The sequence below is a fragment of the Mus caroli genome, unplaced genomic scaffold, assembly GCF_978045245.1.
Source record: "Mus caroli unplaced genomic scaffold, Mus_caroli_1 scaffold_4, whole genome shotgun sequence".
Taxonomy (NCBI): Eukaryota; Metazoa; Chordata; class Mammalia; order Rodentia; family Muridae; genus Mus; species Mus caroli.
In genome coordinates, this window is record NW_028227259.1 from 122,334,591 (window position 1) to 122,349,527 (window position 14,937).

The 14,937-nt window shown below is 48.9% G+C and overlaps 1 protein-coding gene across 1 annotated transcript in view; it reads right to left on the reverse strand.

Annotated features, from left to right (window-relative positions):
• Window positions 1-6,556, reverse strand: part of Fbxw8 (F-box and WD repeat domain containing 8) — an 88,137-nt gene extending 81,581 nt beyond the window's left edge. The window contains exon 1 of the mRNA XM_021162838.3: window positions 6,167-6,556. Coding sequence (XP_021018497.1) covers window positions 6,167-6,484 — 318 coding nt within the window. The 5' untranslated portion in view covers window positions 6,485-6,556. The remainder of the gene's footprint in view (window positions 1-6,166) is intronic.
• Between the last annotated feature and the right edge of the window lie 8,381 nt (window positions 6,557-14,937).

A 14,937-nucleotide genomic window follows, 5' to 3' on the forward strand; every position in this document is an offset into this window, starting at 1 on the left:
GACTGGGGGAATTGGAGCTAACACAGTAGATGGAATTAAACTGAGCCTTAATAGGAAAGGAAAGGACAGCAGAGGCAGGGGAGTCAGTCACTCCAGCTAGCCAGCAGTGGGGTCTGAGTTGAGCAGATCCAGAGCCCACCAGGACTGGCTTGCCTCCACTAACAGTATTCTAACAGTTGAGAAGCTGGAGAGGCCAGAGTAGAGCCCATGCTGGACACTGCTGACTCTCCAGCTCTAGCTCAACAGTGAGTGCAGACCTGCTGGACGAACACAGATCTGGACCAAGCTCAATCAGTAACTGGCTCGAGAGTGCTCAGATGACCCAGTCTGGACCAATGAGAACACAGAACAGATGCTGTGCTCTCCCAGTACTGCTGTGCTGGAAGAAGATCCACCTGCAGCTGCTAGTCGTCCTCTCCTGAAGAGAGACAGCAGGGACAACCTCCCATGGGGAAAGCCAGCAGACAAGCAGGACTGGGGCATGAAGTCCGAGCTGGGTGACACCACTGCCCAGAGTGAGCACCACCTCCTGAGCACTTCCATTGATCCAAATGCATGCACCAACAGAACCCAGTGAGTGTTTTTAGGCCAGTTTGAGTTGGGCATCTGTGTCTTTGTGGGTCAGATGTGATCAACCACCTAAACATAATTCCACCAAGCAATTGGCCGTCACAAACCTGCACTAGCGAAGCTGGCATTAGCATAACCAAAATGCCACCACTGTCCACACAGAACCTGGTTTTGGAGGGAGGCATGAAAGACAGTAACTACTGCCTCTGGGGTTCGAATCAGGGCCTACTATCCCTTGCACTGGCCAACCCAAACCTGCCAACTGCCAGTATGGGTATTCACTAGCCACTCCCATAAGCAAGCTGGCCAAGAGCTGCTATGAAAAGCTTCTTGTAAGAAGGCAAGGCTGTACAGAGGCACTTCACGGTTTCACTCCAGCTGTGCTTGTCTGTCAAATATTCTGGCCTATATCCAGCCAAAGATACTCTGGCACAGCTGTGCCCAGTGAACGGCAACTCTTCTCTTGATTGCCCTCACACTAGTGATACTGCGGTGGAGACAGCACCAAAAAAACGTGACAGGGGCTGGAATGTAGCTTAGTTAGAGGAGTGCTTCCCTACGAGTCCTGGGTTCAACCCACAGTACAGGAAAACATATTCCCTGCACTGAGGGAGGTAGAGGCTGAAGAATCAGAAATCCAAGTTCACTCTCAGCTGCAGCATGTTCAAGACCAGCTTGGGCTACAGAAGCCCCTGTCTCAAACAGGAGGTCTTAGTGTGACACAGCTATGAGACAAGAACCAGCTTCAGGTTTGCACAACCTGCCTTGGCTGCATCAGCCTGTTGGTTCAGGGAACCCCACCTTCCTTTGCAGGACTTCCTCCTTCTTTAGAAACTCTGGGAGATGTGCACAATAATCAGATCCTGCCAGATGGAGTTTACCTTGCAGTACTGGCACACTTAAACCATTGTTGCTTTAGCTCTATTCAGTACCAACAGGTAGAAACGGGAAGTCTGTGGGGCAGACTGCTGTAACTATGACTGGCACGCTCACAATCCTGGGATTCCACTGCTGAGTAAATAACCAAGAGACACATGTACGTACCCCAAGGGTCAGGCAGAATGCTCCTGGCAGCACTACGCCCCAAACCATCTAATCAGTTATCTCAGTGTTGGACAACTTGTCTATAAGGCTGTGCACAAGAACCCACACTAGAGAGCTGGATGTGGTGGCTCATGCCTTTAATGCCAGCACTCGGGAGGCAGAGGCAGGTGGATTTCTGAGTTCGAGGCCAGCCTGGTCTACAAAGTGAGTTCCAGGACAGCCAGGGCTATACAGAGAAACCCTATCTTGAAAAACCAAAACAACAAACAAAAAAAGAAGAACCCAGACTAGAGTAAAGCTGCCTGATGCCAGCCACTGCAGGGGAGCCAACCGTGGAGCGAGGAGTCAGGCCCCTCTGAGGAGAGAGAGAGCACAGTGAGGAGCATGGTGCAGACAGGCTAGGAACCCAGTCCTGGGAGCAGCTGTTTCGGATGTGTGCATGCACACATTCTAGAGAAGGTGTAGAGTTGTACCACTAAGATCTGTACGTTTCAAAGTGTGAATAATAAAACGTCAGGGACAATTTTCACAAAAGACAATTCCACTGAAAGAACACAACCCTAACATGTAGCATATATAAAAAACAGCAACAACAACCACAACCACCACAAATCAAAACCCACTTCTTCCCAACACATCGGCCACATCCTCCATTCCAGAACTGGCAGGAAGGTTTCTGAGTTAGAAGCCAGCCTGGTCTGCATAGTGACACCTGTGTGGGGCTCTGAATGAGAATGCCCCACTCCCCACCCCACCCCCATAGGCTCAGATATTTGGATACCTGCTCCCCAGTTAGAATTGTTTAGGAAGGATTAGGAGGTGTGGTCTTGTAGGAGGTGAGAAGCCTTGGCAAGAGGAGGGGCTCTGAGGTCTCAAAAGCCCACAGTCACTTCTCTGTCGCAGTTCAAAAGGATGTAAAGCTCTCAGCTGCTACTCCAGCACATTGCCTGTCAACTTCCAGCCAGGATTATAGACTAAAACCTCTAAAACTGTAAGCGAGCCACCAATTAAATGCCTTCTTTTAGAAGAGCTACCTTGGTCACAGTGCCTTTTCACAACAATAGAACTAAGATACCTGTTTTTTCTTGTTGGTGTCGGTGGATTTTTATTGTTGTTTAAAAAAAGGGGGGGGGGGAGGAGAGATGACTCAGTGGTTAAGAGCACTGACTGCTCTTCTAGAGGTCCCGAGTTCAACTCTCAGTAACCACATGGTGGCTCACAGCCATCTGTAATGGAATCTGATGCCCTCTTCTAGTGTGTCTAAAGACAGCTACAGTGTACTCGTATAAAATAAATAAAATCTTTAAAAAAACAAAACTCCTTGACATAATGTGTACTTCGACAGTAACCATACTGGAACACAGAATGGTTTTATTCAGACCATGTATAAATTTAAGTAAAAAAAACTGAACAGTTGGAAAGAACACCCTACTCTACCCACCATATTTAGTATTTCTTTCTGGTTGCCACCGTAAACAAATCAAAACAAATCATCCCAAAGCTGTCTGGTGAGACACAGAACAAAGCTCCTGATGAACCAGCCAAAGCCCCAACACTTGTTCAGCTGACCTCCGACCCCCAGGCACTGTGCGGCCCACAGTTACTGCCAATGGTATGTGAGGATTTTTAATAGAAGTTACTGCCATGTCTTAGACTGAAGATACAAGATGAGTTTCCTGTCCTTTAAAAGCCAAGCTACTTCCTCCTATTCAGCTACCAGGATGGGCTGAAAATGGCCACGGGAAAGGGTTGTTGGGAATGATGAAGATATTGGCTATAAAGCACTGGACAACCAGCACCAAGCTAGCACTGTGATCACAGCACTCGAGAGGTGGAGCTGTGAAAATAAAAAGCTACAGGCCAGGCAGGGATGGGGAGATGGCTCAGTCAGTCAAGCACTTGCATTACAAGTGGAAGGACCTCGGTTTAGACCCCCAGGACCCATGTAAAAAGCCAAGCATGGAGACATATGCCTGGGATGCCAGAGAAGGTGAGGAGAGGGAAGAAACAGATCTCTGCAAGTTCAAGGGACTGCAAGCTTGGGCTTGATGACAAAGCTCCAGGCCAAATAAAATGTGGAGGTGCCTGAGGGTAAACATCTGGGGCTGTCCTCCCATCTCCACATGCAGGCTCAGCACAAAGACATCTGCAGGATCTCTCTCTCTCTCTCTCTCACACACACACACAGAGAATATGAGAGAAAGACACCATACAAAGAGAATGACAGTCTGATGCCCATTTAAGCTACACAGCAACACCCTGATGGTTAAGGTCCCAAGTTCTATTCCTAACACTCATGTAAGATGACTCAACCACTGTAACTCCAGTTACTTGAGCACATAATGACCTACTGCTTCTCAATCTGTACAGCAGTTGGCTGTTGCTCAAAACCAACCTGAACAGTACCTAATGTGGTGCCTCTGACTGGGCAGAGGAACCTACTATCATTCAACCCTGGGACAGGACACAGGGAAGGCCTTTGCCAAATCCATATGAAACTTGAGATTCTGGTATGGCCTGGACCATCGTCCCCCCAGATCCCTCCACTTTAGGACACTTTATTTCTGATATGGGGTGCTGCCTGAGTGTGAGGCATGGGAAGTCTCATGTATAGGATTTAGGGTCTATCTTAATCAAGGCTGTGATGAACACCATGACCCTAAACAAGTTGGGGGGTGGGGAGGACAGGGTTTATTTGGCTTAGACTTCCACATCATCATCCATCATTGCAGAAAGCCAGGATATGAACCTGGGGGCAGGAACTGCTGCAGAGGCCACGGAGAGGTGCTGCTTCCTTATGGAACCCAGGACCAGTGGGCCACAGGTGTTTCCTCCCACGGTGAACTATTCCCTCCCCCACCAATCCCTAGTTAAGAAAACGCCCTACAGGTTTGCCTACAGCTCAAGCCTATGGAGGCACTTCCTCAGTTGAGGCCCCCTCCTCTCCAGTAACTCAAGCTTGTGTCAAGCTGATGTAAAAACTAGCGAGCACAGGGGCTACACAGCTGACTATGTCTAAACCCTGACAGGTTCTCAGCAGCAGAGGTGGAGCTACTTCCCTGGGCTGCTGGTTAGCAGGTCTGAGAGGACTCAGGAACCTACACAACACCAAGGCCTGGGGCGGGGAAGGGGGAGGGGGGAGGGGGGAGGGGGGGCAGGACTCAAGCTTCAGTTGGTGAAGCTAAAACACAGGAATCCAAATTCAATCCCCAAATTTTCTCAGTTGGGTAATCCTGAGAAAACTGCAAACAAAACAAACAAACAAAAACATATGTAAAAGGAAATAGTTATCTACCTCATATATGGCCATCTTAGAATCAAGGCAGAGCACCTGACACTTGTTTAAAAGATGGCCTTAGGGGCTGGTGAGATGGCTCAGTGGGTAAGAGCACCCGACTGCTCTTCCGAAGGTCCAGAGTTCAAATCCCAGCAACCACATGGTGGCTCACAACCACCCGAAATGAGATCTGATGCCCTCTTCTGGTGTGTCTGAAGACAGCTACAGTGTACTTACATATAGTAAATAAATAAATAAATAAATAAATAAATAAAAAAGATGGCCTTAAAACTCAAAATAGAAGCTAATGGTGTCATTTAAATAAAACCTTCCATTGCATAAAATTAACCATTTTTTAAAAATTACATGTCTGCAGGGAGAGTAATTGTGTGTGCAAGTGCCCATGGAAGCCAGACCCATTAAATATCCTAAACTACAGTTACAGGATGTCGTGAGCCACCTGGCACGGGTACTAGAAACCCAACTCCAGAAAAGCCTGTTGCGCTCTTAGCTACTGAGCCATCTCTCCAGCTCTTTCCCATCATTTCTCTAAACAACTTTCACTTACAGACAAGTATCCCCCCACTGGGCTGTAGAAATTTTCTTTGAACCTGGTTTGAGTGAAACCATTAAAGCCTTCTCTTCTGACCTAACTCTTAACCTGGAAGCCATGGATCATGTCAGGACGGGTCTTGATTTAATTCTCCCGACTTGGTCAATGAGGCCCGAGAAAGAGCTTACTGATTCTCCGAGGGACACATACCCTCCAAAGGCTAAGAGCCTCCTAAAAATACTGACCAAAGGTTTCTTCTTCGCCGTAGTCCTTTCGTTTCTTCTAATTTATGGGGTTTTTTTATTTAAATAACATGTTACGTTAGGAAAATCAAAAAATACAGAGAAAAAAATGAACATTAATTCCGTCCTCTGCTTTTTCTTGACCTTCCTCTCCGAAGTCAACCTTTCTTCCATGTTTTGGGACGTTTCTAGAATAGTATTTCTCCAACTCACACGTAGTCCTTTATGGGCGGATTCTCTTTGAGGGGGGAGGGTGTCCTGGATGTTTGCGAACATTCCTCTACCTTCTTACAAACCCAAGAATGCGCACACACCTACTGTCAACACCTCAAGATGTTTACAGGCAAAGCTGCCGGAGGAGAACCACTCGTTCCAGGGACATCATGGGTGTTAAGGGTCCCCGCTGTGCCCGCGTCCGCGACCTTCCCCACCATAGATGGTGGGCCCACAGGGAGAGACATCTTGTCCCCGGCCACTCACCAAGTCGCGGATGAGCTGATCCACCAACGGCTCGGGCTCCGTGGCGTCGCGGGCCGGGGGTGAGCGCGATCGGCTGGACGCATCCTTCCTGTCGCATCCCCGGCCAGGCCTGGGCGCCGGGGGTCGGCCCGCGCCCTCCAGCAGCCCCTGCGCCAGCCCCAGGTAGCCTGAGGCCGGCTCGCCTCGCGCTCCCGCCTCGGGCCTCCGCGGCGACCGCCGCTCCCCAGCCTCGAGCCGCCGCCGTCGCCTCAGCGCCTGCGACTGCGCCAACTCCTCCTGCCAGTGCCGGCGGAACTCCTCCAGGTTGTGGTCGTCCATGCTTGACGCGCCCAGGCCGACGCGGCACCCAGGGGCTGCCAGAATGGGGACGGACTGTCCACTCGCCGGAAGTGTCCGTAGTCGGCCTGGAGACTTCCGGGAGCGCGGCTTGTAGGTTCCGGGCAGCCACGCCCCTCCGTTTAGACATCCCTTGTTTTTGGCACCTTTGTACCAAGCAAGCCAGGCTTTAAATGGCTGCTATATACATATTGCGAAGGTCGCGTTTTTTTTAATGTAGCGGTTTTTATTGCATTTATTTATTTATTTATTTAGTGCGTGCGTGCGTGCGTGTGTGTGTGTGTATGTGTGTGTATAGGTCACAGAACAAATTGGAGGATTCAGTTCTTGCCTTCCACCAAGTGGGTCTCAGGGATCGAACTCAAGTCGCCAGGCTCCGCAGCAAGCATTCTTTTCTGCGGAGCCAGCCCAACCTGAAGTTACCCTTCAGATCTACACACACCACACCCAATTAAACATCTCTGCCTTCTTAAAACTGGCATTCCAATAAAACAGAGGTAAAGATATTTTTTTGGGGGGGTTGGTTTTTTCGAGACAGGGTTTCTCTGTGTAGCCCTGGCTGTCCTGGAACTCTGTAGACCAGGCTGGCCTCGAACTCAGAAATCCGCCCACCTCTGCCTCCCGATAAAGATCTTTTTAATGTGAAAGTCTGAATCCGCAGAAAAGGTTATATAGAAAAATAAGAAATCGGGTCAGATAACAAAGTGATGGACAGAGGGAGGAGCCAATTAGTGATTAAAAGTTGTCATGAAGCCAGAAAGGATCTGTGAAGGAATGTTCTGGAAGGAACCCCTACCTTCCGTTGAGCCTTCCACAAGGCTGCTTAGCTCATCAGAACTGCAGTCACTGTGGGGAGGTTGGAATGTTGCAAGTCTAGAGTGTAATCATGGTTTGTCTTGGGCTATCATTAGCGCCCCCATTCTGTTCCCACCTCTGTGTCAAACCTAGCCCCCCTGTGACTGTCAGGAGAAACCATTTGCTATATTAGCCTCATCAACTCCTATCTTCCACCAACCCAAAACGTCAGAATGTCACCAGGTAGTACCTACAACAGCGAGTCCCCACCTTGCTGTAACTGCCTACTTGATATTTCCACCGATGTATTTTAAACTGCTCTTGATTTTTTTTTTTAATTTTCCTTGTTCTTTTCACGAAATCTCTGCCACAATGGGGCGTGAGATTGGGGTGACCTAAGTCCATGTTCCCAGATGTGTGTTGTGAATGGAAAGACATAAGGGCCAGTTTATGTTTCAACAACAGGGTGCTGATGTAGGCAAGGGTGGCTAAGGCTGAACATGCGGTTGAGGGGTCGCTCTGAGTCAGCACAAAATGGCTGTCACTAGCTGTCCTGGTCACCCAAAAGTAAACAGTGATGTCATCTGTTACACAGCCGCCTCTGGCAGACAGCCAATGTTGTATGGACTCTATAAATATAGCCTTGAGGTCAGAGGCCTGAGCCTTCATCAGTCCTCCTGTGTGTCTGTTGGTAGGCTCGTGTGTGTGTGTGTGTGTGTGTAGTTATGCTGTGTGTCTACTTCTGTGTGACCTGCATGTCTGTCTGTACACCTGTGTACATGCTTTTGTGTGGTCTGTGTGTCCATTTGTAAGGCCTGTGCACCTACCACTGTGTGGCCTGTTTGTGTGCCTGTAGGTCTGTGCACCTATCTCTCTGTGACTGTCTGTCAACCTGTGTGCTTACCTCTGTGTGGCCTGTGTGTGTGTGTGTCTGTAGGCCTGTGTGCCTAACTCTGTGTAGCCTGCGTGCCAGTCTGTGTGTGACTTGCGGACATCAGTGTGTGCCTGGGTGCCTGCAGACAGCTGAGTGCTTGCTTGCCTAACCGCCTGTGTGCTGGTTAATCTGACCTCTGCTCATCACAATCTCCTTAACCTCCAGCCTCCCCAGACCCTCTTCCTTTCCTGGAATCAGACGACGATCCCCACACCACAGTCACCCCTGTTTGGCTCCAGAATAAACTATGTATTTTCCCCATCCAAGGTGAGAACTGTTTCTGTGTTGACATGTATAAGATGGTGCCCCTCCACCTTCATAACTGAGAGACACAGTGATTCTTGCTTTGTAATAGAAGCCCTGGAGAGTCGGGGCAGTGAGCTTGTGTCAGTTTCACTTCAAAGCTGGGTGTGCTGAATGGACAAAAAGGTTTCAAACCTAAAGGCGAGCAAACCCCTTCCTTTCCTCATCGACTGAGTACACACTTACGCCGTCTGGGCTTTATCTTCCTTCCCTTCTGTTGCTTCCCTCAACGTTTTATCAACAAAAGCCATGTGTGGGTCATCTCTGCATTTTTTACCCTGTTTATTTTAAAGCCTGTCAGACATGTGGCCTTACAGGCCAGCTCGGCTATGAGTAATTTTCTGGTCTATAGGATTTATTTATTTATTTTATGTATATGAGTTGTGAGCCACCATGTGGTTGCTGAGATTTGAACTCAGGACCTTCAGAAGAGCAGTCAGTGCTCTTAACCGCTGAGCCATTTCTCCAGCCCCAGAAGTTATTTCTTACAGTCATGCCCGGCATCTGCCCTGCCCGCCTCAGGGATATCTCCTCACCTTGGCTTGGTGAGCACTGGCTCACACGTCTTCTATATCTCAAGTCATGACTGGATTCTCCTTCTCCTGGTTCTGAAGCTATCTTGTCGTCTCCATGATGGTCATCCATCCCCCAGATCGTGCCTGCCCCATCACAACACATAACACAGTTGGTAAATTTACATTAGCACAGTTAGCTGCAGCTGTCTCCCTTCGCTTGTAGGTGATCAGCCATTAGCTTGGAAGCTGGTGATGAGCAGGCAAAGGAGTAATGAATTACCAGATGCAGAGTGACTACTTAACGGTCAGGAAACCCAGGAATAAAAGTTTGAGTAGCACCAGGCGGTGGTGACGCATGCCTTAAATCCCAGCACTTGGGAAGCAGAGGCAGGCAGATTTCTGAGTTTGAGGCCAGCCTGGTCTACAGAGTTCCAGAACAGTCAGGGCTACACAGAGAAGCCCTGTCTCAAAAAAACAAAACAAAACAAAAAGATGCTGCGGGGCACGGTGGCACACGCCTTTAATCCCAGCACTCGAGAGGCAGAGGCAGGTAGAACTACAAAGTGAATTCCAGGACAACCAGGGCTATACAGAGAAACCCTGTCTCGAAAAAACAAAAACAAAAACAAAAAACAAAAAACAAAAAACAAAAAACAAAAAACAAAAGAAAAAGATGCTGTGAATCAAACACTAGGAAGTAAGCCCGCACGTCACCTGACTGCAGCGGCCCCAACCTTCCTAACGCTGCCACCCTACAATACAGTTCCTCGTGTTGTGGCAACTCCCCCACACACACTATAAAGTTATTTCATTGCTACTTCATAACCATAATTTTGCTACTCTTATGAATCATGATGTAAATATCTGATGGGATATGGGATTGGAATGGGTTGAGAACTGAAGCCTTAAGAAAAGACAGAATTCTGGGTCTGGAGAGATGATGTTTAAAAGCACTGGCTGCTCTGCCAAAGGACCTGAGTTTGATACCCAGCATCCACAGTCCAGGGGATCCAGTGCCCTCCTCTGACATGGCAGAGATGGAGCACTTGAGTCTGCAGGTATCTCTTCTGGTCTCTCTATTTACCCACCAGGATTCAGTATTGGGGGCCCCACCCTAGTGGCCTTCACTGTAGCTTCCTCTCCCCAAAACCCTGCCCCAAAACAGCATAGTCTGTTAAGTTTCCATACTTGTAGTGCCTAATGTGGGGGATTAAATATCAACATAGAAACCTCAGAGAGGGACACTGAAACCATATCCGACCCTTAGCAATACATTGTCATGATATCCATTGTGGAAAGAAAATTGTTGTTGTTTCTTGAGATAGAGTTTCTCTGGGTGGTCCTGGCTGGCTTGAACTCACAGAAATATAAATCTTTAAAATAAATAAATAAATAAGTAGCCAAAGCTAACATAAAAACAAACAAACAAAAAAGTCACAACACATGAAAACAAAAAACAAAATGGGGGCACTGGACAGATGGCTCAGTGTTTAAAAGCACCAGCTGCTCTTCCAGAGGACCCAAGTTCAAATCCCAGCACCCACATGGGAGCTTATAACTGTCTGAAACTCCAGTTCCAGGGGATTTGGCGCCCTCACACAGACATGCAAGCAGAACACCAATGCACATATCAATAAATCTTTTTAAAAATGGGGGTGGTGTAGTCCAGTTTGTGTTGATCCACTGAGCCTGAGCCTGAGCCTGAGCCTGAGCCTGAGCCTGAGCCTGAGCCTGTAGCCCCTGTAGTATGGTTGACACACTCAGAGTCACTCCATTGAAGTAAACTGATTTTTTTTTCCTCTCCCAAAAGCTATCAATTGTAAACAGCTTTTTGGCCAGAAGTGGGGAATATGCCCATTTCTTCTAAGTGCTGGGACATTATATGTTGATGGGGGTAGGGGGGTGAATTGAAAGGAAGGAGGGAAGAGAGGAAGGAAGGGAGAGAGGGAGACAGGGAGGAAGGGAGGGACGATATACACCCAAATGCCAACCAAAGAACTTTCCAAAGAGGACAGAATTAGGACTCTGTGACTGTCTTTTTTGAGACAAGGGCTCAATCTGTAGCCTCTGTGGCCTTGAACTCATGGAGATCCCCCTTCCTCAGACCCCCCCCCCAAGAGCTACGATTACAAATCCAAGCCTGCATTCTTTATCATCTCTACATTGTGGTTTCCCACAGTGAACATATCTCGAGTTGGTCCTACTGTGTGCAGGTTGAGCTCCAGCCCAATAGGTACTTTAAGGATGCCCGAAGATCACAGTGAGGTAAGAGGAAGCGATTCTCTTCTCATTCCAGCCTGGCGTAGCAGTAAATGGGTTGCCCCGGACACCCATACCAATACAGCAAAGATGTCCTGGGGCAAAAAGTAAGGGATACTCCATGCAGCTAACAATAAAGACTGCTTGCCCGTGCTCAAAACTGGTTGCTGAAGCAGTATCGACAACAAGTAATGTTTTCCTGTGAGGATTTTATTAGTCACAGTCGGAGAAAGGGCTCAGTCCTGGGCAACGGATTGTCTCCTGAGGGTCAGGACCTTTGTGGTTCAGCTCTTGTTTGTTCTCGGTGGCATAGGCATGCCCCACCCTTTCCTGATGAACTTGAAAACCCCCTTGTCCTTGGAGATCCCAAGCAGCTCCGAGGTGTGCCACCTGTAAGAGGAAGGCAAAGCCACACCCTCTCTGGAGATGTCTCAAGTGACCCCTGTGGGTCTAGCTTAGGAACTGTCACAGAAGCTACACTTGGGCTTGCTGGGGGTCCCTGGTCACTCTGCGGTCCTTGTTGGGTTCTATAGTTACCTGGAGACACAGAACCGTGTGTGGCTACCTGCCTTGTGTGGCCATGATGTAATAAGAATGAAACGAAGCCTGGGGTGAGGGCTCACCTGTCACCTGTCGAGTTCAGGGGTCTGAGATGGGAGAATTGCAAGAAAAGGAGAGGGGAGGAAAGAGAGGGGAGAGGAGGATGGGAAGAATGTTGGAGGGAGGGAGAGAGGGAGGGGGAGAGAGGGAGGGAGGGAGGAAAGAGGGAAGAGAGGGAAGGAGGGAGGAAAGGAGGGAAAGAGGGAAGGAGGGAAGGAGGAAGGGAAGGAAAGAAGGAAGAGAAGAGGGAGGTAGGAAGGGAGGGAGAGAGGAAAGAGGGAAGAGAGGGAAGGAGGAAGGAAAGAAGGAAGGGAGGGAGGAAAGACAGGCAGGCAGGCAGGCAGGACAAACTCTGACCCATAAGTCTTGGCAGACAGCAACATCATCAACCATAGAGCTCTATGAATGTCAGGCTATGTGGGCCACCTTCTGCCATACAGAGCATCCTCGCTCCTTAGAAGCCTAGACCTCCATTTACAAGCACAGGACTCCAAGCCTTGTGGACTTAGAGAAGGGCAGAGCCTGAAGGATGACTAAGAAAGTCAAGCCAAGAGAGAGCCTCCGAATGCCATGCCCAGGTCTGGACCATATGGCCGTCATTACAGAAACCCAGGAAGCCATCTCTGCAGAGTACACTTGCCCCAGCCCTCCATCTTCTGGGACTCAGATCCTCTGGCCCCAACCTTGAGTGCTCAGCCCTGAATCAGCCCATCCAGTTAGCCCTCTGCGCAGCTGCCTCAGGCCAGAGACTCTTCTGCAACCCCAGTGGCCTCCAGAGGGTTCCGGTGTTCAGTACAGACTGCTGCTGCCCTGAGTCACAAGGTCAGCTTTTGACCCAGTAGGGGCTGCAGAGGGGAGGGATAGCCATCAACTGGATTTCCAGAACTGCTTAACCTAAAGGAGACAGAGTATCCCCCTCAGGCAAGGTGACAATAGGTTTTGTTTGTCCCTTAGGCTAGTGAAACACATCTCTGTATACATGGAGATGTTTCCAAATAGGACTGACTCATGAGACAGTAGCTGGGGTAGAGGGGACCCGCCTTAAAGGAGTCACATCCTTCCAACGGGCTGGACAATAGAGGAAGGCAGTGTGCCCATATAAGCAGGCCCTCTGTTGTTCTGAGCCAGTGTGCCTCCTGCCACTGCCTGCTCACATCAGACCCCAGATTCTTCAGCCTTCCACATCAGAATCAGTACCAGCAACCTTCTGGGCCTTCAGCACTGGGTTGGAGCTGCCGAGGTGCCCAGCTTCTCAGACTGAGCTGTCGGCCTTTGTCAACTTTCCTAGCCCCTATCTCTGTAAGCCAACCCGATTGTTCTTCTTTGAAACATACACGCATGGTCTATGTGTTTGGTTCCTCTAGAGAGCCCTGACACAGAGGGAACCCTTGGAATGGAGCAGTAGCATCTCTCTTGTCAGCAGGCTCTTCTGGTCCCTCTGTTGATACTAGTGTGCTCTCCCAGGAACCCCCTGATAGTTTCTGCGGCTACCCCAGTAGGATGACATCCATCCATCCATCCATCCATCCATCATCCTCCCATCCAAAAACTTCCTCTGTCTCCTAATCCTCAGACCTGTCACACGCTGGACTGAAAAGGAGCAAGAACCTTTCTATCCAGGGCTCAGTCCTGTCGTGCTCCCACAAAGCACTGGGCTTATAGGTGTGTGCACCCACACCCAGCTGTTCATTTTATTTCTACTTCCATATGTGTGTGAGTGTGTGTGAGTGTGTGTGAGTGTGTGTGTGTGCGTGTGTGTGCATGAACATGGGCATGCAGGTGCCAAAGGGGGCTAGAAGAGGGTGCTGGGTCCCTTGGAGTTATGGTTGCTAAACATAATTGTGAGCCTCTCCCCAAGGGCACTGGGAGTGGCTGGAGAGATGGCTCAGCAGTTAAGAGCACTGACTGGTCTTCCAAAGGTCCTGAGTTCAAATCCCAGCAACCACATGGTGGCTTGCAACCATCTTTAATGAAAGCTAATGCCCTCTTCTGGAGTGTCTGAAAACAGCTACAGTGTACAGCGTGAAGCATAACAATAAATAAAAATTTTTTTAAATTAAAAAAAAAAGGTGTTGGACGTGGTGGCGCGCACACGCCTTTAATCCCAGCACTTAGGAGCCAATAGATAGATAGATAGATAGATAGATAGATAGATAGATAGATAGATAGAGGCTTACAGAGGATGCCAGGTGGCTGCATCAATATGACCTTGATGAGATCTTAGCACCGCACCCTCAACCTTCCTCTGAGCCAAGATTTGACATGTTTCTTTCTTTCTTTTTATTTTATTTTTTTCTGGAAAGAGCCAGATGACAAACAGCTTCTTGAACTAGACATTACTGCAAAAGGATTCAACTCTGCCACCGTGGTACCGAGACACCGAGTTACTGAATGAAAATGAATGGGATGCCCGTGTGGCAATACAACTATTCTAAAAGCAGGCAAAGGCCGGTTGGGCACACAGGCCCCTCTGGTGAGATTGTCAAGTGACTAATAGAAAGCTGTGTGGTTGAGGCTGCTGCTTCTAGCACCAGATACATGCTGAGCCACCTACCTGGTGGAAGGTTCTTAAAGGCAGTGTATTGACATTTGGAGCCTTAAGATTTCTTCTCTGTGCACAGCAGGGTGTTGGCGTTGCTCTGACCACTGACTGCGAGATACCAATTAGTCCTTTAATTCCCACCCCTGCTGGTCTTGACTGAATATCTAGAATGTGGTTCCGGGGTCAGAGAAGATGGTGTTCAGTCCCTGGACTCTCTGGGTGGCTGCATGACAGTCACCCTGAACTCCATCCTTATCAGCTCAAGTCTGTCACACCTCAGGAAGGTGATTATTGCCTAAATGAGGGGCAATACAGCGAAAATGTCACAGCAGGGGCCCGAGTGGAATCAACCCTGTGTCTCCTGACTCCTAATCAAGGAATTAGGCTTTATGCAAGGGAGGTTCACCACTTCTTCAACTATACTCACTAGATTATAATTGGTTAATTTCGTGTCTTCCCTGCTGTGGCTGTTCACCTGCTCTTTTTT